Below are 22791 nucleotides of genomic sequence, written 5' to 3'. Positions count from 1 at the left end.
ATAAACACCTTTGAAAATGTACCATTTAGTGCTGTAAGTTCTCACTAGTATCTCTGACACTTATTTAACCTCAGGGTTATGTTTACAAAACAAAAAGCAGATGCAAGCTGGAAAATATGGGAAGGAAAAAACATAGATACTAAATAAAACCAATACTAAGCACATATGAAAATGCTTCAGAATTGCTCCAACTACAGCAAGTGATTCAGGGCAACAAGATACGATCAAGCTTTCAATAACTCCTGTAACCCTCAGTTCCCAAGTCCATTTTGTTCTACTCAGGCTTCTGAAGAGGATACCATGACAGCCAGAGCTAACAGGCATGGAAGAACTTACACACTTCTCCCTCCCAGCGCTCACTCAGGACTAGTTGTAAAACAGATAAGGTGTTATACCTGCTAAACCAGCTCTGTACCCTCTGCAAATGTAGTGCATCCCAGCAGCCATCCATGCCTGTACAGATCCACGCTAGAGAGCTGCCAGTTTCCCTCGTGTGAGAAGATCTGACCCCTCATCTGCAGATCACTAACACATTTTCAGGTACATAAATACATCATCTCCGGTGCGTCTATGGAGTCTATGATATCCGCATTCTCCTCCAGTGTAAAACATGGGAGCTTCCAACTCAAATCCGCTCTCCTGCCCACCAGACTACCTTCCATACCTAAACAGCAGAGCATAGTATTTTACGTATTAGGACAGGATCATCAGCAATCTAACTTAACTATGGTAAAATGTCTGGGTGAAAAAACACCCATGTGCACTAAATGTCAAGTCAGCTTTCAGAGCTTATCTGATGCGAATTTTCAGCACTATCTCCAGACAAATAAAGGATTTCACATAGCCAAAATTAACATCCACAAAATACACCGTTTCCTTCATTTCATCACTTATAGCCCATTGTGTTTTTACATACTATTGTCTCTTTCCAGCATGTTTTCACCACAAATCCTTACTTTCACTTTCAACTGCCCATAAACATTACTACAAATTAAGCCAAAACTGAGAAATTCAAGAAATCAGATAAACGTGACAAGTTTCTATATTAGTTGCCAAAAAAGATATATCAAAATACTCTCCCAACTACATAAAGATATTTATCTTATAGTCTTTAACAATAAATCAAATAAATGTTCCTTGGCAAAAAAATTCAGGCTAAAAAGATCAAGGCGAAAACAATCATAGAATTGTCTAAGTTGAAAGAGACCTTTAAGATCATGAAGTCCAACCATCAACCTAACACTGGCCAAACCACTACTAAACCATGTTCCTAAGCACCACATCTACAAGTCTTAAATACCTCCAGGGATGGTGACTCAACCACTTCCCTGGGCAGCCTGTTCCAACGTTTGACAAGCTTTTTAGTGAAGAATTTTTTCCTATTATCGATCCTAAACCTCCCCTGATGCAACTTGAGGCCATTTCATCTTGTCCTATTGCTTGTTATTTGGGAGAAGAGACTGATGCCTGCCTCACTACAACCTCCTTTCAGGTAGTTGTAGGGAGTGATAAGGTCTCCCCCTTGCCCTCCTTTTCTCCAGACTGAACAACCCCAGCTCCCTCACTCACTCCTCATAAGACTTGTGCTCCAGACCCCTCACCAGCTTTCTTGCCCTTGTCTGAACACACTCCAGCACCTCAATGCCTTTCTTGCAGTGAGGGGCCCAAAACTGAACACAGTACTCCAGGTGGGGTCTCACCAGTGCCGAGTACAGGGGGGTGATCACTTCCTTAGTCCTACTCACCACACTGTTCCTGACACAAGCCACCAGGCTGTTGGCCTTCTTGGCCACCTGGGCCCAGTGGCAGCTCATATTCAGCCAACCGTCAACCAACACCCCCAGGTCCTTTTCTGCCAGGCAGCTCTCCAGCCACTCTGCCCCAAGCCTGTAGCACTGCAGGGGGTTGGTGCAACCCAAGTGCAAGACTCAACCCTTGGCCTTGTTGAACCTCATCCCATTGGCCTTGGCCCTTCATCTTAGCTATAAGAGAACCGGTCTAAGACTCAAATATTAAGGATTACGACTTTGAGACTGAATGCAGACTGGATGTCCAGAACAGGCATGTTGTAGGGCTCCAACCTGAGGACAAAGTCAAAGTGACTGAGAAACTCACACTGAAAAATACATTGGCAAGGACCTTAATTTTAGAATAAAAAATAAGTGAGAATACTGTGGGGGAAAAAAGGGAAATCTAAAAGTGGAACAGAATTCAGAAAATACATAAGCACCTAAAACATCTTCCCCAATATTTCCAATTTCAGCTGTTCAAACATTCTGGAGGAGGGTCCAGCATTTTTAAGGAAGAAGAGGGAAAAAGGGATTTAAATGCTCAGTCAATACAGAAGCAGGGAAAGGGGATATTTTTTTAATTTTGGACTTGAGTGATACACTGAGGTCACATTTCCTGTCTGTCTCCACACCCATGAAGACTGGAAGCTTGTTTTAATTTTAAATAGAAAACTGGAATTTTCATATAAACTACCACTTCCAGAAAGTGAAGCCTTCAGAAGGTCACCTAATATCATGGCAAATCATTACAGGAAGTACAGAAAATCAGCATTACTGCCCTCAGAATTCACTGATATGGCACAAACAGCTTACTTCTTACCACAATGCAAGTGGGATGCCATAGTACCATGCAAATCGGTATTTCTCCTCTGTGGGTAACCCATTATTTGGCATCTGTTTGTCTCTTAGAAAGTGCTGTAAGCATTGACCTCAGAGAAAGTAAGAGTAACAATGAGTAAATAAAGCACTGAACCTGCAAGAATTACAGTATGGAAATACTGCTTGGACACATAAAATCAGTATGACTGAGGTCTTTATCACCACCAGACATTTATACAGTTACAAAACAGCCAGTCACTTTACAGCTCAAATTTAATGTATTATGAAGATCTAAATATTTCATTCAGATTCTTGCACTCTATTCTCTTGACAAGATTTGCTGCTTTCAGAATACTTCGCTTTCTCTAAACAGAATAAAATATTATGTACTTCACCTCTATGTAATACTAAAACATACAACCATAGTCTTCAGTTAATAAGAGAATAATTATAATATATTCAGAACACATACATGATTCAGAACATGTGGGCAAATGCAATTAATCAGCATTGTAGATTAAATATGATTTAACAAGCAACTATAGATAAACCAACTACAGGAAAGATTATGAAGATCCTGGCACATCCATTATTAGACTTTTAGATAAACAAATGACTGTATGCATTTCTACAGGGAGGGAGAGAAATGTTGATTAGCATTTAGCAAAGAACAAGAAAAAGAATTGTCAGAATTAGTTTCATCTTAAAGTCTAAAAATGAGAAAACCAGAATTCTCTGTGGAAAAGCAACACATAGCATAAGCAAAATAGCATATTTAATTTCTGAAGTCTACTATTATTACTACAACAAATGTTTTCAGTATTGCCAAAAGGTAATTGGTAAAAAAAGCGGTAACATTACCACTACATCTGGTACTGTTTGGAAATTAACTATATAATAACAGAATCCTTCGATTGTATTGTTTCAATTGGGTATTTCTCCCATTGTCAATGGGTTGTGGTTTAGTTTGTCTGGTTGGACTTCTTTTAAAAAGTAACAAACCCCTCCAACAACATGTGCCTTTTTAGAGAGCAAAAGGTTTTCACTACCCTGAAGTTGCTAAGGGGCTGTTGAGGCTTTCCAACCTGAGTGATGAGAATTTTAAAGCAAACTGAGCTTGTGGACCACAGTCAGATTTAAAAGCCAGTAAGAGTAACCTTTAGAATAGCTATGCCACATGTTGTGAATATTAAGAAGAACGTGTACTAAGGAAATGATGGTATGATACTAAATCTTATTCATCTAGTTCATAATGCACGTATCAGTTCAGCTGAAAGGGTTCCTAGTGACTTTACTAACTTGAGCACAGCAGAAAATAAATCTTGACATCCCTTCTGAAAATTCAAATCTTGGCACAAAACTGCATGTTTCTAACAGTACTACCACTTGGGGTGCTGGTGGTGCTAAAGAACTTGATTAATATGGACATCCTTGTTCTTGGTTGCAGGCAGGCTCGTACGGCACACAATGCTGGTTTAGACTTGCAGAGCTGAGAACTAACATCTGAGTCTCCTGACTTTGAGTCAATACTCAATGAGCCATTTCAGGACAGTTTAAGTGCATCTATAATTCCTTCCTTCACAGGCAGTCTGATTAATTTGAGGACAGGCTGAAGCAGTCTAACTGACTTCATTTTGTGAGGTTTTTAAACAAAATGCATAATAGAAATAGAATGCCAAAAAGAACTTCTTCCTGACTCAGTCTTTACATGTACCATGGAAAATAGTCTTCTGTTAGGCCTAAGCCTAACAAACTGAAGTAGGACGCTTACAGTAATACAGAAATTAGTTTCACGCTCCACTGCTATATAAGCCCACCCATTTGATTTTCAAATACTTCAGTCCTTATTTCCAGAGGCCATTCAGTTCAAAACGATCTGGTATTTGTGATAACCTCAATGATACCGCACACAAGTTTACAATTTTCATATCCTGAGGAAAAAAACCCAACAAACCGACGTTTGTTTCTATAAAGCTTTTTCTGTAAAAAAACAAAGTAACGTGCAAGTATAATGACACTATTTTTCAGAACTACACTTTCCTCATCTATTTCTACCAGATGTGGTATATCTGTAAGAGCACTGTATCAGGTTACTTACACACAGCGACTACTCTTGGAACTAAATTCAACCTCACCAGACCAACGCTGGAACGCTTACTTAGTTAAAAGATTACTTCAGTTCACAGTCTAAATTAAATATTAATAACCTAAGATTCCAAAGTCTAAAACTTCTACTATTATAGTAGAAGCCTATATATAAAAAGAAGTCTATACATTAAGTAACAAACACTATAGGAGAGTGCATAATAGGGGAACGAAAACTCAGCCTTCCGTCCGTTCTTCAGGAAGTAGATTTATGACAGCTAGAGAAAAAAGATTCAAGAATTACCCTTGAATACCACCAGTGTGAACAAAAACTCAGATAATTTAAAGAGGGAGCCTGACAACTTCAGAAAGTATACTGTAAGATGTGGCTGCTTGCAGTAACGGGGAAAATTAACAACTCAATCTCTCTACCCACATACACCTTAGGAAGGAACCTATCCTGCCCCAAAGGGAACAACTGTAGAGAGAGAAAAATTTTTTAGCAAATGTTTTAGCAAGAGAAATCAGAATTTTGTCTTTTTAACTCAAACACTAACTCACTTATTTCAGCTATTTTCCCATCTAATTTCAGCAGAAGAGTCCAATTTTAAAGATGAAAACATTTCCTGGAACAATCTGAAAGAGCTGTTTGTGTAATTTAAGATGTCTGCAGTATTACTCTCATTGAAGCTGTTATGAACAGTGAAGTGCGAGATAATGGGATATGAAAGACATCTTCAGGAGATCTTTTTCTCATTATTACAATAGTGTATATCACACTGACACAAAAAATTTAAGAATGTTTTCTAACCAACAAAATATTTTGAGGAAATAAGTAATCTGTAACATACACATTTTCTGTTGCAGATCTTTCAGTTATAAGACATTATTTCAGCTGTTCTAACAAAAAAAAAAACAAACTATAGGAAAATGCATATTATTATCCTTTCACTCACCTTAATTCTTGAAAGAGTAATTCCCACAGTTCCTACACTGAAGACCAAGTATTCCTCATTTAATTGTAGAAAATGAAAGTTAGAATACTTACATTTTAAAGTTTGGGGGTCTCCTCCCTTCATCTTTGAAATGGTCTGAAGTTGGCGCAGAGGAGGCTTAGATTAGATATTAGGAAGAATTACTTTACTGAAAGAGTGGTCAGGCACTGGAACAGCCTGCCCAGGGAGGTGGTGGAGTCACCATCCCTGGAGGTACTTAAGAAACGTGTAGACATGGCACTTCAGGACACGATCTAGTACCTGAGGTTGTGGGGGTATTGCGTGTGCGTATGGTTGGACTAGGTGATCTCAGAGGTCATTTCCAACCATGACAATTCTGTGATCTTTCAACAATCAGATTAGACAAAACACACTAAGCTGTAGTTGTATAAATTAATACCTTTCATTTAAGAAAGTACTGCAACACATACATGTGATTTTAATAAAATAGCAATCAATTTTCTATGGATGGGAGAGGATTAAAGGTCTATCACATGTTAAGAAAAACATCGGTCTACAACACACTACTGTAACTTCAGACCCGTGAATCACAGGTAATTTACCAACGTAAAACTAGAGCAAACCATTAAGTGTACTCTCTAAAACTGACAGCCTAAGATGACAATTCTGCTCTCCATCAGCACATTCAGCATTGCAGAATCAAAACTACAAATTAGACATGAAAATGTCAATTTTACCTGATATGACGATGAAAAGAATTTAGGTAAGAGGCCAAGGGAAGGATGACAAAACATATCTGACTGAACCCCTTCAAAAAGTCTCCCTGTCTGCTTAAGAAAAGAATGTTAGCACAGAGCAAACACCAGCAGGAGAAGCCAAAAGTGCACTCAATATAGCAAATAAATATTAAAATAGAAAAAAAAAAAGTGCACATTTTTAAGTGGAACGCAATGAGTGATAGGCACAATTTGCCAATCATCACAGGTAGGGTCTTCATCACAGAAGTATTCTGGAATCAGGAAGAGAGTGTTTCCTTTAAGCCCCAAATCAAACATCAGTTTCCTACTGATGGGAAAACTCCAGCACTGGGGACAGGGGAGATGACTGCATAAACATAAGGTTTTCTACTCAATATTATTGCTACTGACTTCAGTTGTATTAAGGTGGCTTGTATATCTTTGAAGGAGAGTTTGAATGTTGCAGCTTCTTTTCATCTGGCCTCACTGTAACGACAGCTCCATCGGTGAGGAAGTCTGCATTGAAACAGCTGATTTAAACTTTGGTTGCATCAAGTTTCTGATCACAGTCCTCTACCACATTTTGAACAGCAATGGAAAAACCTGGCAGTATCCAGTATTTCAAAAATCTGTACAAACATATTCAACTTCAACACAATTCAGTATCCCCATTTTGTCTAAATGGATCACTGAGGCATTTTTGGTTTCAGTGAAAAGTACTCTTCAATGGCAGATTTAAGATCTGTAATATTCAATTTTTATACAGAGATATGAGTCACAAATTGAATGACCAGCATCTTCAGCTGAGATAGGTTGGGCCAAAGACCCAGAAGAGTTGTTAAACCAAGTGAGTGCGATAGAGCGGCACTGATGGGAGCCGCAGGTCATGCGTTGGATTTGCTGTGAACCTCCCAGATCACTTGCCACAACTTTCCCTAATGATATCAGTAACCATAGGAGGCAGGAGAAAATAAAGAGGAGCAGTAAGTGTTTTAACTTTGTAAACTGGGAGTTTCAGCTTGTAATTAATGCTAGAAAAAGCAAGAGAAGCAAGTCAAAAAAAGCCAGTATCTGAGTCACCTCTCAGATGATTTTGAATATTGAATTTCAGTATTGAAAATAGGAAAAGAGACTGAGATTTAAGTCTAAAAGGAAAATCTGCACACGTTATGTACCTAAAGACATCTCATTTGGTGAAAATGCAAAATGAACTAGATTCTTCATCCAAGGTTGTCTCTCTCCTGAAGGGTTAATTTTCTGTGACTTACAATTTTTGTCTGCAAGGATAAAGTCATATTTCTCTTCAGCCAACCTTGCTTAGCACATATGCTAGAAAAAGTGATATTTTCAGACTTTTTTGTTCAATATCCAAACCAAAAACCCTCACATCTTCAGTCTTTGAATTTAAAAAGGAAAAGACACACACCAAAAAGTACCAGTGTACTTCAAAGGGGAGGAAACAAAAGAAATAACATGACATGAAATTGGTAGAGCAAGACTACTGCTAAGAAGCAAAAACTTCAAAAGACTTTTCCCTAATTGAAGTTACTGAAGGTTTTCATCTTTACGTGTATTTTAACTGATAAGCAGCTAGCTTGAAAGCAAACAGAAAGGGACTATATGACAAAAATTAGAAAAAGCATTCAAGCTTCCATAACCCCAGTATTTAAGGATGTGCTTTGTGCAAAAGGTAAAGTTATTGTTGTGCTCTTTCTCCCTCTAAGAAATTTGTGAGTAAAAATATGCACCAGCCTATGAGCACTTGCATAGAAAAGACAAGGCTGACTGGCTCTTTTATCTAGCAGAAGAATATATAGCAAGATCCAATAGTGGGAATATAAAGTTAGACAGATTTTTAATTAGAGATAAGGCACAAATTTTTATTAATCATAAAAAATACCCCAGAAATTACCTGTCATTTCAAGCCTTGAAATGACAACCAGACCCCTGTTTCAAAAGCTCTTTCACACCCTAAAGAAAAATTATGGTTTGTATTACACAGGGAGCTACACAAGATAAGGATGATACTTTTATAAGAGTACCTTAAAAGATGTTATTTTGCATGTAGGAACAGAACAAATGTTGCAGATGTTTTTAAACATTCTCAAAATGTACCTACTTTCAACCTTTATCGTTTAGACTTTCTTTGTAGAAGACGGAAGAGGGTAAGAAGGGTAGGAAGAAACTCATTAAAAAATCCTCAAGAAGTAGTACGTAAAAATTGTAAACAATTAAAATACCTATTAACAAAGCTGAGCAACTGAAAGATGAAACACACTCAGTTGTGCTGTAGCTGGCTACTAAAATACATCTCAGTAGTTATAAAATTGTTTCTTTACTATATGTTTCATCGTTTGCATTCTTTTTGCCACTGTCTGTGATGGCATCGTATAATTCAAGTTGGTTCATAATTCATTGTGACAATGCCCGAAGGGACAACACAGTCTTTGTAACCTCTGTTTATCACTCTAAGTATGACTAGTGGATCAGACACTATCAAATAACTAAAAGATTTTTTCTCTTTGAGCTGTATTCCTCCTTATTTTGCATTTCTTCTGATATCAGAAAGATTTTTTTCCCCCATGACACACATAGCATGCCAATTCTTTTTTTCATGTAATAACCACCATAGGATGCATGTGTTTCAAAGTATTTTTGTAAATTTGCCAGTGTTTAGCAGAGGGAATTCAGCATATTCATGTTACATATATACCTCTTAGCAAGAAGGCCAGTTTCTGAGAAAAATACTTTCAGAGTTTTTCCCATATGGCTTCAAACAGCCAGTCAAGATACAGAATTGACAGCCTCGTCAAGAATTTTAGGTACGTAATTTCACTAGTTGCATTCCCACACATCATTATATTAAGTAAAGCCGTCTGAAGGCTATAAAAAGCTTCTCCTGCTTGGCAACATAGGACTCATTTTTTTGTTTGTTTGTTTTTGTTTGTTTTTTATATATATATATATATCTTAAAAGATACCATGAGTAGTTTTCCAAAACAAGAAAGCTATGAGGCATTTAGCTTGACCTGCCTTTAAAACACAGTACCAAAAACCATACAGAGAACCTAATATTGTTCCTCAGGGGTTGGTACTGGGACCAGTGCTGTTCAAAATCTTTGCTGGAGACATGGACAGTGGGATAGAGTGCACCCTCAGCAAGTTTGGCAGTGACACCAAGCTTAGTGGCACGGTCAACACACTGAAGGGAAGGGATGTCATCCAGAGGAACCTGGACAGGCTTGAGAAGTGAGCTTGTGTAAATCGCATGAAGTTCAACCAAGCGAAATGCAACGTCCTGCACCTGGGACATGGCAATCCCAGGCACAAATACAAGTTGGGTGGAGAAGCCTGAGGAGAAGGACTTGGGGTATTGATGGATGAGAACCTCAACATGAGCCAGCAATGTGCACTGGCAACCCAGAAAGCCAACCCCATCCTGGGCTGCATCCAGAGAAGCGTGGTCAGCAGGTCACGGGAGGTGATTCTGCCCCTCTACTCTGCACTTGTGAGACCCCACCTGGAGTACTGTGTCCCGCTCTGGAGTCCTCAGCACAGGAAGGACATGGACCTGTTGGAACGGGTCCAGCAGACGACCACGAAGATGATCAGAGGGCTGGAGCACCTCTCCTATGAGGACAGGCTGAGAGAGCTGGGGTTGTTCAGCCTGGAGAACAGAAGGCTCTGGGGAGACCTCACAGCAGCCTACCAATATCTGAAGGGAGCCCACAGGAGAGCCGGAGAGGGACTCTTTGTCAGGAAGTGTAGTGACAGGACAAGGGGTAGCAGTTTTTAATTGGAAGAGGGGAGACTTAGATTAGATACTAGAAAGAAATTCTTTACTGTGAGGGTGGTGAGGCACTGGAACAGGTTGCCCAGGGAGGCTGTGGATGCCCCATCCCTGGAAGTGTCCAAGGCCAGGGGATGGGGCTTTGAGCAGCCTGCTCTAGTGGAGGTTCCCTGCCATGGGCAGGGGGTTGGAACTAGATGATCTTTAAGGTCCCTTCCAACTCTAACCTTTCTACGATTCTATATAGGAGGAGGGGGAGGGAGAGGGAAAGAAAAGCAAGAGAATTAATAAAAAATTGTCATGAAAATTCAGACTGAAGCCTACTAAAAAGGCAGCTCTTCTTCACAGAGAGGAAAAAAATACATTTTAATCTGATCAATATGTGTCCTGATTCCTAAACTGATATATTACCAAGCAGACTTAAAAACTGATTCAGATTGATATCAGACTATTATCATTAAACCCGTGATTCTATAAGCCAAATTAAGAACACATTCAAAGAAAAAACTGATACGAATACCGTCATTCTAATTGACTAGGACTCTATTATACAGCAGAAATAATATAATTAAGGGACTGCCATAGGAGTAAAGATTCAAAGAACCAATTAATGCAACAGGAAAATATATATAATTAATAACACCGTGCAGCTGAAGACTGCCTATAGTTCAGTGAAGAAAAAAGAAAAGATGAAGTGAGAAAACAAGTAGTACTAAAAAGTACGGCTTTAGTTTAACTCTGCAGTTTTTATTAATTTCTCAAGACAATGACGTCCTGACAACTAAGTGGTCTACACCAAAAAAAAATTCAAAGATCTATGATCAAAATAACACTTTTTCTCTAACAATTAGAAGTAGCATTCAATATGCTACAGAAAACTTTACCTAATCAGCATTCTGGGAAATACTTGTTCTGTTTCTCTAACAAACTGAATTTGGCTTGTCATCCTAATGAAGCTATTAGCCACCTACATGTGTTGCATGGAACTGACAGACCGAGAATCCACAAGACTAGTCTTTACTAAATTGCAGTTGCAGGCAGGAAGCAAATCTGGTTAAAGAGAAATAAAAAGTTCATACAAGCAAAAGATCTGTAAGAAATTACTTCCCATAATAACTAGCAGTCTGAAGTCCAAATATAAGCACTGCTGCGAGGTAAAAGATGCAGTGGCCTAGTCTCTCAAAAACAGTGATGAGCCAAAATAATTAGTAATATTATGAAAGAATAATTCTGGACAGTCAGCTACTCACTGGTTTTGGCCATAAATTAATCAATCCTCAGTTCTTCCTTCAACTTGCCCAAAGGTTTCAATGTTTGCCTAATGTACAAATCATACCTCTAAACAAAAAAAGAAAACTGTTTACCATTTTTTGTTTTCTTAAAACAGAAATGAAAGACTACTGCCTGGTCTTCCTTATGTATACTACAAAAATAAGACTCAGTGGCAGCATTACAGTACTTCCAAAAGAGAAAACTTCTAAGTACCAGATGCTGTGAGAGACTCAGAATTATTTTGCCACTTGGACCTTAGTAAAACACTTTAAAACAAAGATAAAATTCCAATTAGATCTTTCTTAGTTACATTGCAAATTCTGCCTTGCTCAGTTTCCCCAAACACTCTCTCATGCTAGTTCAGAACTACCAGGACCTCAGTAATATTAACGATGACTGATTCTGCACTCAAATCCAGATAAGCAGTTCCATGCACATACCCACTAAAGCCATCAAAAAGAAAATTTAGATTTGATAAGTGTACAGAAAAGCATATGGTAAGTGAGAGCATGAAACATTCATACGTAGTCTGAATTCTAAATTAATTTGTAGTCCTGCATACCACCTAAACAGGTCAGTAGAAGTCCCTACCAAATATGCAGGGACAGACAAACAAGCCTATATATATATCTAAAAGAGTATGAAAGAAAAAAAATATCTGTATTCATAGAATCATATAATTGTTTGGGTTGGAAGGGACCTTTGAAGATCATCTAGTTCAACCCCCTTTCAGAGGCAGGAACATCTGTTACTAGATCACATTGCTCAAAGTCCCATCCAACCTGACCTTGAACACTTCCAAAGATGGGGCATCCACAACTTCTCTTGGTAACCTCCTCAAGCCTGTCCAGGCACCTCCAGATGGCATCGGTGTGTCAACCATGTCGCTCAGCTTGGTGTTATCCACAAACTTGCTGAGGGTGCTCTCGATCCCACTATGACATTGACGAAGACAGTATGTAGTGCTGGGCCCAGTCCCAATCCCTGAGGGAGACCTTAATTACAAAGCCACCACATAAAATATTAATATTCCAGGCAAGTCTGTATCATAATCTATTCACATTCGTTTTTTCCAAAATATAGAATCACAGAATCATCATGGTTGGAAAGGACCTCTGAGATCACCAAGTCCAACCATACGCACACGAAACACCACCACAACCTCCGGCACTAGAGCATGCCCTGAAGTCCACATCTACACGTTTCTTAAGTACCTCCAGGGATGGTGACTCCACCACCTCCCTGGGCAGGCTGTTCCAGTGCCTGACCACTCTCTCAGTAAAGTAATTCTTCCTAATATCTAATCTAAGCCTCCCCTGCCCCAACCTCAGACCATTTCCTCTGGGCCTGTCATTATTCACTTGGGAGAAGAGGCCAACACTCACCTTTCTACAACCTCCTTTCCGGGAGCTGTAGAGGGCAATGAGGTGTCCCGTCAGCCTCCTCTTCTCCAAACTAAACAGAGCCAGCTCCCTCAGCGTCTCCTCATATGACTCACTTTTTAAACCCCTCACCAGCTTGGTGGCTCTCCTCTGGACACACTCCAGCACGTCAATGTCCCTGTCTTCCTAATATCTAATCTAAGCCTCCCCTGCCCCAACCTCAGACCATTTCCTCTGGGCCTGTCATTATTCACTTGGGAGAAGAGGCCAACACTCACCTTTCTACAACCTCCTTTCCGGGAGCTGTAGAGGGCAATGAGGTGTCCCGTCAGCCTCCTCTTCTCCAAACTAAACAGAGCCAGCTCCCTCAGCGTCTCCTCATATGACTCACTTTTTAAACCCCTCACCAGCTTGGTGGCTCTCCTCTGGACACACTCCAGCACGTCAATGTCCCTGTTGTAGCAAGGGGCCCAGAACTGAACACAGTACTCGAGCTGAGGCCACACCAGTGCCCAGTACAGAGGCACAATCACTTCCTTCTTCACACAGAAGAAATAAATCAGACACAAATAACATGAAGGATGACAAGCAGGAAACTTCCATGGAATGAGAGTAAGAAATCATAGAGTATGTAGTTTAAAATAAAAAATAAGAAAGACCACGCTCTTAGTATTTCTCATAATAAAAAAGGGGATATACGTTAAAATCGAAAGATAATGGATATACTGTTTTTTAAAAACATCAACACAATCACTTCCATTCTTCAAGAAGCGTAGGAAGGAGGACCCAGGGAACCAAAGGCTAGTCAGCCTCACCCTAATCCCTGGGAAGATGATGGAACAACTAATCCTAGAAACCATTTCCAGGCATGTGAAGAACAAGGTGACTTGGAGTAGTCAGCATGGATTCACAATGGGTGACACGACCAACTTAATAAACTTCTACAACGAAACAACTGGCTTGGTAGACAAGCTGAGAACAATGGATAGGGTCTACCATGACTCCATGGAGGTCTGTGATACTGTGTTACACAAGATCTTCATAGACAAGCTCTTGATGTATGCTGATGATGCAGACAGAAAGACAGGCTGAAAGCTGGCTAAGGGCCAGGCCCAGAGGGTGGTGATGAGAAGAAAAAAAGTTTAATTGGATGTCAGTAACTTGCAACGTACCCCAGGGGTCAGTATTGGCTCCAGTCCTGTTCAACATCTTCATTAATGATCTGCATGGTGGGGAAGAGTGTACCATCAACAAGTTTGCAGGTGACACAAAACTGTGAGGAATGGCTGATACACCAAAGGGTTGTGCTGCCACCCCAAACAGACCTGTAGAGGTTGAAGAAATGGGCTGACAGGAATCTCAGAAAGTTCAACAAGGGCAAATGCAAAAGTCCTGCACCCAGTGAGGAACAATCCCAAGCATCACTACATGTCGTGTGTTATCCAAGTGGAAAACAGCTTTGTGAAAAAGGACCTGACAGTCATGGTGGACACCAAGTGGAAGATGAGCCAGCAACATGTCCTTGCAGCAATGAAGGCTAATGGTATCCAGGGCTGCACTAGGAGTATTGCCAGCAGGCCGAGGGGGGTGATCCTTCCCCTCTACTCAGCACTGGTGAGGCCACACCTGAAGTACTATAACCAGTTCTGGGCTCCCCAGTTCAAGAGGGACTTGGACATGCTGGAGAGAGTCCAAAGGACCAAAAAGATGAAGGGGCTGGAGCATCCCTCCTATGAGGAAAGGCTGAGAGAGATGGGACTTTTCGGCCTGGAGAAGAGAAGGACCATCAATGTATATAAGTACCTGAAGGGAAGGTATAGAGAAGACTAAACTCTCTTCAGTGGTGCCCAGTGACTGCACAAGAGGCAATGGGCACAAACTGAAGCACAGAAGGCTCTACCTGAACGCAGGAAAACACTTATGCACTTTGAGTGTGACCAAGCACCAGTACAGGTCGTCCAGGAAAGTGGTGGAATTTTTCATTCTCGCAGGCATTCAAAAGCCACCTGGACGTTGTCCTAGGCAACTTGGCTCTAGATGGCCCTGCTTAAGCAGTAGGATTGGTCCAGATAACCTAGAGAGTTTCCTTCCAAACCCAATCATTCTATGATTACGTTGCTGCAATTATGACAACAGAAATGTCAAATTCTTTTTCTGTACCTAATATTGCTTCTGTCAGAGGATTCCCTAATGCAAAGCAGGTACTCTTACACAGCCATATATACATGCCTATACAGAGGGCACCGTTATAGGACCAATTTTTTTACATGTTATACCCCTGTATACATGTTGCACGCGGTGTTACTAATTCAATATATTTTTGTAGACAAAGAAAGTTAATATAACATTTAGATCAATCTAAATACCTGAATTGAAAATCTAATCTAGAAAGCTACCACTATAATCCAAGTATTTTTCAGAATTCTAACTTTTTTTTTTAATTCAAGAGATGTTGATCAATGTTTACAGCAAGTTGGCTACTACAACAATGCGCCACAAGTAAGAAAACATTTTGCCCACTATTTCTCAAGGTGCAGAAAGATAGTACAGGAAATATGTGTTGATATGCAATTACTACAGAATATACAAGGAAACAATGGAAGGGTCATGCAATCATCTACTGCACTCATAAGACATCACAAGGAGATTTGTAATATTACAGAGGATTATTTGTAAGATACAGGGAGATAGCAAGTTCTTTTTCCACTATCCTATGCAATTTTTAAAATATTTTGTCTCCGTGTTCACAGAATAAATACTTTATTTAGCTATTAGGTTTGTGATCTTAACCTCTTGGGTTAAGGAGAAGTTCTTGTGAGCTTTGATTTTTTCACTTAGCTAGAGTCTACAGGATTAAGACTTCAGAGGCTTTCAAAAAAACTGAGAACATAAATTCAAGTTCAGATTACACGTTACGATCTAAACTCACACTAAAACTGATACTCAATTTGTCATCTGGGCTAGGAAACGAAAAAAAAAGGAGGAAGTGAAAATGATGATTTAAGCATACGTAGAAGCACATACCTGTATTTAAACCTGCTTCCATGATAAAAAACAAGTTAATTGCACTGTGATATTTTTGCAGTTGCTTTTCTGCAACCTTAATTACAAATGACAGTTTGAAACTGCTTTGTATGGGATGTAAGATACCAGCAAAATGCCATTCCATTATATGAAATGGTGCTGAAGTCACAAAGAATCTCCAAAACTGTAACATATACCAGAAGCATTTTATGTTACAGGGCTCACAAAACTGCAGACAAGAAACAAAACAACGTCATTTCCAAACCAGGTCACAGAAGAACCGCAGGCATGTACAGTGTAACCCACAAATAAAAGAGGATCAAAGGTCTTTTTATGCGTTTCTCATAAGCTGCAGACCCAGCAGTGAAATACAAATTACTGCATAGTCTGTCTGAAAAAAAATCTCAAACAGCTGCTTTGTAAGCTATCTTCAAGATTGCCTTCCATCCTGCACACATATTCACTATTCTGAAAAGTTAGCCTTATAACTTTTTGTGATTTCCCTTGGTTTTCAAATTACTCACCTTCTTCAACAGACAGCCATACCTACATATATACTTACTGTATTGCTGACCATTTACACTTTGGGACTCGTATGCTTGGCATTGGTAAATATTATCTCAAAAAGACAGAAGCCCAAAATATCTTGTTCAGCTCAAATTTTTTGCATCCTTACATTATCAGTCATTTACTTGGTTAGGTTCATGAGTTACTGTAATTTTGTTTGTGAAAATTCTGCAAGTTTTGTGTCTAAAATTCCCCAGTTTTTCAAAGTACCAACTTTAAATACTTTGGAAAAATCACCAATGATACAATTCTGAATATCTTTAGTCTGTTCTATAGACATATCTTGTCTTCGCAAAATGTGTGTTTTACACATAAATAAAATTCTAGGTTTATTTAGATGTAAACCTGCTGGTATAAATTATGTTGTTCTATTTCTGTCAGTGTATCTTGTGTACCTTATATGTAAAATTTATTTCTATGTATACTTTAATAACTCAATCATAAAGTAACGAAGAGAATCTCATATCAACAGTATATATAGTAATGATAAAAATAAAGCCAGAATAATCAAATAACTGTTCCACAACTTTTTTGAACTATTTGATCCTGGCTGACACTGATGTGTTCTACATACACCCTACGCAGGCGGCTTATTATGAATCAACAGAAGGTTGAGAGGAAACAGCCTCAAGCTGCACCAGTGGAGGTTTAGACTGGACATTAGGAGGAATTGCTTCACCAAAAGGGTTGTCAAGCATTGGAACAGGTTGCCCAGGAAGTGGTGGAATCATCATGCCTGGAGGTATTTAAAAGATGGGTAGACGTGGTGCTGAGGGACATGGTTTAGTGTTGGACTCAGCAGTCTTAGGCTGATAGTTGGACTCAAAGATCTTAAGGGTCTATTCCAATCTAAATGATTCAATGATGCTACGATGTTATTATACCCTCTTATAGATGTAGACATCTATGCCTAAAGATACAATGGGACTTCCACAGCATGTACCAAAGTTTTAACTGGTAACAGGCACATGTGAATCAAGATTATCATGCCATCATAGAAAATTATCTCAAAATTGTAGTAATTATCTCACAAAATGGACCATCCAACCAGCTAACAAAATTAAAGATGTCAGGAGCACCGATTCAGTTCAAGTACAGAGAACAGGCTGATGAGCTAAACCCATGAGCTAATCCATAAGCACATTTTATCATTGACCTACTGTAAAGCATGTTGACAAATATCTCCAAATGGTATGTAGGTTGCATTACCTTACATTGCTAATAGCACACGTACAGTCAGGTTTGAACAGTTACAGCTGCTCAGCTAATCTGTAACATCTCTTTTGGACAATGGAACTCCACTGCCTCGATCACATTTATCTACTGGCTAGTAATTACGCTTTTTATTTTCCTGTACCTTGGCTTGTCACAAAATCTGTAGCTTAGTTTAAACTCATTACTTTAAAACAATCCTCCACAGCTATATTCTCTCCTTGGAAAAAAACACAACACATTACCTTCTGAGGGGTCAAAACCCTCTGCCTGAACTTCTCAATTGTATCTTGACCTGCAGCCGCCCATGCACTGGCAAATGCTTCAGCTTTGTCTTGATCCAGGTGAATGCTTTGCAGCTGCTGTTGCAATGAAGCAGGCTTCAAATTATGATAGACTGCCTGTTAAATGGAAAAATAACCACTGTTGAGTAGTGTTCTACCAGTTGTGCCAGATATATTCTACCACAGATGGTCACCATGCTCACACAAAATTTTTACTTGCAACTCTACCGTGGGACTACAAGCATCCTGTTCATCTTAACCCTCTGACTGAGAAGATAGAAAAGTTAACTATACCAATTTTATCTCAAAATGCAAAATTACAAATGACTTCTCCAGAGAGACAAACTATGAAAAAATGCCTGTGTATATGTCTATGTTTCCATTGTACATAATGCCAAAACAGATACCACTGAAAAAAACCTAGATTTTGAGGCCAACTGTGACCATGAAGAAAGAACAATTTATCCAAACTCATATGGCTCAAGCTAGCCTGAACTATGAGACAATATTCTAAAGTGACAGGAACAGTTTGCCAAAAAAGGTGAGTTAGATATCACCTCCCTATTAGAATCAATTTTTGTGGTAAACACTCTACATAGTACGTTGGTCTCCACTTTCAAAACAAGACTCCATCAGCATCAGGGTGCGGGGGGGAAGAAAGAAAAAAGAAATAGCACATGCAAAGACCATGCAGCAGTCTTACTCTCTATAATGTGTCCATAGACCAAAGGGCTGTTAAACAAGTTACGCTCTGACAGAACAAGCAGCTACTCTAAGAAGTGTAGCTATGAGTGGGAACACAAGAGTCCTCATACAACACGTATTCCATCTGTGACCCTTTTTTGGGCGGATATTAATAACCTTCCCTTTGTTTTATTTTTAAATGCAAAAGTAGTAAGTCCTAAAGGAGACTGAATTGTTTCTTCTGTTCATCGTCAATAATTATAATATAAATGTCCAGAGGAGTTGTGGGTGGCCCATCCCTGCATATGTTCAAGACCAGACTGGATGGGGCTTTGAGCAACCTGGTTTAGCGACAGGTGTCCCTGACCATGGGAGGGAGGTTGGAACTAGATATCTTTAAGGTCCCTTCCAACTCCATTCGATAATTCTATGAAACTAAGCAGTGTCACCAGGTAATAAAACAGGTAAGTTTGCTTTTTGGCTGAGATGAAAATTCTAAAATCCAGAAAATTCTGGAAAAGACCTCAGGTTTCATTTTGATTTTTCAGTGGATAGGAGTTATGGGGAGGATTGATTGTTTTCTTTCTAATACTGGACTGTGTTAACTAAGTGAAATAATCACACATTGACATGTATAAGAAAGGACAAGATTCAAATCCCACAACAGACTATCAGTATGCAAGCCCTCTACACAGACTACACTCGGTATACTTGCATGAAATGGATATTTTCTAAGAAAGCTACCATATTTACTACAAAATACATTGGCTTCACAGCCTGAGTAGTGGTAGACTGTAAAATCAGAAAAACTTCTCTGTTTACAAGATATTTAGCTGTACGCCATGCAGTCACCTATTCATTCAGATGCTAGAGCTACATCAGATGCGCCTGTTCATCAAAGTACAGACTGCTTCTGTGCGTGAAAGTTTTCCATAACTGACACTTCATGTAACTTAAGCAGTGCTCAATAACGCTATCTAATATTTTCCTTACAGCAATTAAAAAAAATGCATGGCTGACTTGCTTACAACGAATAAAGACTGTATCTCTTAACTATCAACACTTCTCTTGAAGTCATGCAGAGATCCCTTCCACCACCTATATTTACATTAGCTGGAAACTCACTCCCCAAATGCAATGAGTCCAACCCAAATCAGGAATACATGCAAACAAAAGCAGTAAAATCATGTTCCCAAAGCATACATAGTATACTATGGATAGATGTCTTCACTAATTCTTTTTTAATTTGACTTTTTTATTTTTGAAATCTACAATTGGATTAAAAAAATTATCAATTCATAGTGATAAAAATAAAGTACCTGTTCCAGAATGAATGATATAGTTTCAAGAACTAGATGAAGATCCTGCTTTTCCAACGAAAAAGCTATTTGAAGTTTTTCTTCCTCCTCTTCGCTGAAGCTACTTTCAGCCTGAAGCACAAAAATGGTTAGTCCTGACATTCCATTAAGCAATCAACAACATACTTGTCAAAACAAAAACGTTCTCCCAATTTTTATAAACATAGTGGCTGCTCAGTTGTTTCTAAATAGAAAAAAACTGAAGTAAATCTCTTTTCCAACAACGTAATTCCTCTCACTGAAAATCGAAATTAAAATCCGACAGCATAACATGAGAAGTTACCATGATTGCTTGAAATACATCACAAGAAAACACTCTCTCTTTACATCTGAGAGACACTAAAAGATTTTTCTTTTAAGTGGCAGAACACCTCCAACAACTTTTTATAAATACAAAAAAGAGAATTACGAAGAGTGTTACTTCATTCCAACCGCAAAGAAAACAGAAGGAAAAACTGTAGTGAATTTAGTTAGGTATGCTTCTTCCGCTCTGGATACTCTTCTGAAAACCACCCTTGATGTTACAAAGGAATAAAGGCTTAATTTATGCTTACTTTGAAAGTGAGATTTGAACCTATAGCCTACTGTATTATTGAAGACTACTGAGAATGTGCTGTGTTTTTAAAATAACAGCAGTTCTATTTATTATACCACAGCAAATTAAACAGTAATTTAAATGCAGATATTGCCTTCTCTTAAAATGGAATTACTAGCAAATCTCTGCTACAGACATAAAACCACCATATTTAGACCACTTCGTAATCCAAAACTGCAAAACGACACAAAAAAGCAATTCAGCTGTCAGAATAAACAAAATGAGGCAATTACAAACACTGCGATCATTGAAGGTTTTGTGTAATAACAATATAAAAATGGAAACATTATTTGGATAATTAGCTTCTAGAAGGAAATGCAGAGCTCTAAGTATCTGCTGTGTTAAGGCAAGTAAGTTTATTTAATGTTTCTAGCAATTTAACATGCTCCAGGATCAGGCACTTCTGAAAGGCCAGCTGAAGGACTCATGCGATTGACTGAGTGGGCTGAATTAAAAAGACCACTCCAGCTCATGTAAATGCTGATTAAAACTGTGAAAAGCTACAAAACTGCTACTGAGTAGTGGAAAAACCCCAAAACCAAACCAAACAGTTGGCAACACTTTCCAGTTACCAAAGAGTCAATATCCACGCAAAACAACTGAGAAAACCCTCTGCAGTAACAGCAGCATCCAAACACGTAATTTTGATAGGAAAAAAATCAGTAATTTAATCAAATAATCAAAACCACCACTATAGTCTCAGAATTGAGACCTTTAATACATTTCTATTTCCTATCCATGCTGCCACTAACCTGTAATAGTTATTGTTTAATTTGCATATATATGTATAAAAAACAAAGTCTGTATTTCTTTTGGTATTTTTTGAACACAAAACAAGGGAATAAACATAATCTGACACTGAAAGATAAAAAAACTCAACAAAATAACTTCCGTTTTAGCATTTATCTTACAAGTTCCCCCTGCAATATTTAGTGCCAAGATTAGATTTAGTCTCCATCTGTTTTTTTTTTTTGCACTGTACGATGAAAACAGCTACTGATTTTATGTCTTTATTTTTTATTTTTTCTGCAAATAAGAAAAAACACCCTTCTGTTAAGATGACAAAAATATTCACTAAAAGGGACGGACTTTATTTTTAACTTCAATGCCGTGGAGGGCTTTGGCTGATGGACATACGGGAACACGGGGCGAAAAAATAACGTGCATTTAGCGTTTTCCTTGTGAAGGGTGAGAACGGAGTTTGTGCAACAAGCCAGGGAGCTCGTGTCTCCTCTGAGAGCATCCTCAGAGACACCTGCCCTTGGAGCGGTGGAGGCAGCTTACAACTGGCATCACTGCTTCTCATGTCATAGAATCACAGAACGGTCCAGGCCAGAAGGGACCTCCAAAGATCATCTAGTCTGACCCCCCCCAGTCAGCAGGGACACCCCCAACTAGACCAGGTTGCCCAGGGCCTCATTGAGCCTCTCCTTGAATATCTCCAGGGATGGGGCCTCAACCACCTCCCTGGGCAACCTGTTCCAGTGCTCCACCACCCTCACAGTGAAGAACTTTTTCCTAATCTCCAATCTAAATCTGCTCTTCTCCAGCAGGTCCTCCACCTTCCGCCGATTCCTATCTCATTCACCTGAAACAGCCTGAACCATTAGCTATGAACAAAAATTAAGATAAAAAAAAAAAAAACTTTTAAAAAAAATATATACCATAATAATTGGAAGTAACTGTCTCTTAACCAAGATGTGTCACATCGACCCCTACAAGGCGACTCGGTGGCAGCCGGGCAGCGGAGGGGCAGCGCTGCTCCCGGCCGGGCCTTGCTCTCCTCCCGTCCCGTCCCGTCCCGTCCCGGGCCGGCGGCGGCCCTCGGGGCCGGAGGGGAAGCGGGGGAGTGGCGGCGGCGGTGGCTCCCTCAGGGGTGTTCAGCGCACAGCGACCGATTGCAGGGGCCGCGGTTGGAATCATCAGGGTTCTCAGAATCACAGAATCTTCTAGGTTGGAAGGGACCTTAAAGATCATCTTGTCCAACCGTCAACCTAACTCTGACAAAAATAGACACCCGCACAACAAACAAGAAGCATCATCACTAAACCATATCTCCCAGCACTGCATCAACCTGTCTTTTGAACACCTCCAGGGATGGTGCCTCAACCACCTCCCTGGGCAGCCCATTCCAATGCCGAATAACCCTTTCAGTGAAAAAATTCTTCCTAATATCCAGCCTGAACCTCCCCTGGCGTAACTTGAGGCCATTTCCTCTCGTCCTGTCGCCTGTGAC

At 39.5% G+C, this 22791-nt stretch overlaps 1 protein-coding gene across 1 annotated transcript in view; it reads right to left on the bottom strand.

Moving 5' to 3' along the window:
• Positions 1–22478, bottom strand: part of COMMD10 (COMM domain containing 10) — a 115167-nt gene extending 92689 nt beyond the window's left edge. Inside the window, exons 1-3 of the mRNA XM_014957872.1 lie at positions 22275–22478; positions 19922–20032; positions 17880–18035 (exon numbers count right to left, since the gene is read on the bottom strand). Of these exons, the coding sequence (XP_014813358.1) occupies positions 17880–18035; positions 19922–20032; positions 22275–22478 (471 nt within the window). The remainder of the gene's footprint in view (positions 1–17879; positions 18036–19921; positions 20033–22274) is intronic.
• Between the last annotated feature and the right edge of the window lie 313 nt (positions 22479–22791).

Source organism: Calidris pugnax, unplaced genomic scaffold, assembly GCF_001431845.1.
Source record: "Calidris pugnax isolate Ruff unplaced genomic scaffold, ASM143184v1 scaffold358, whole genome shotgun sequence".
Classification (NCBI taxonomy): domain Eukaryota; kingdom Metazoa; phylum Chordata; class Aves; order Charadriiformes; family Scolopacidae; genus Calidris; species Calidris pugnax.
Note: the sequence above shows the minus strand (reverse complement) of the source record. Positions and strands in the feature narration are given on the sequence as shown.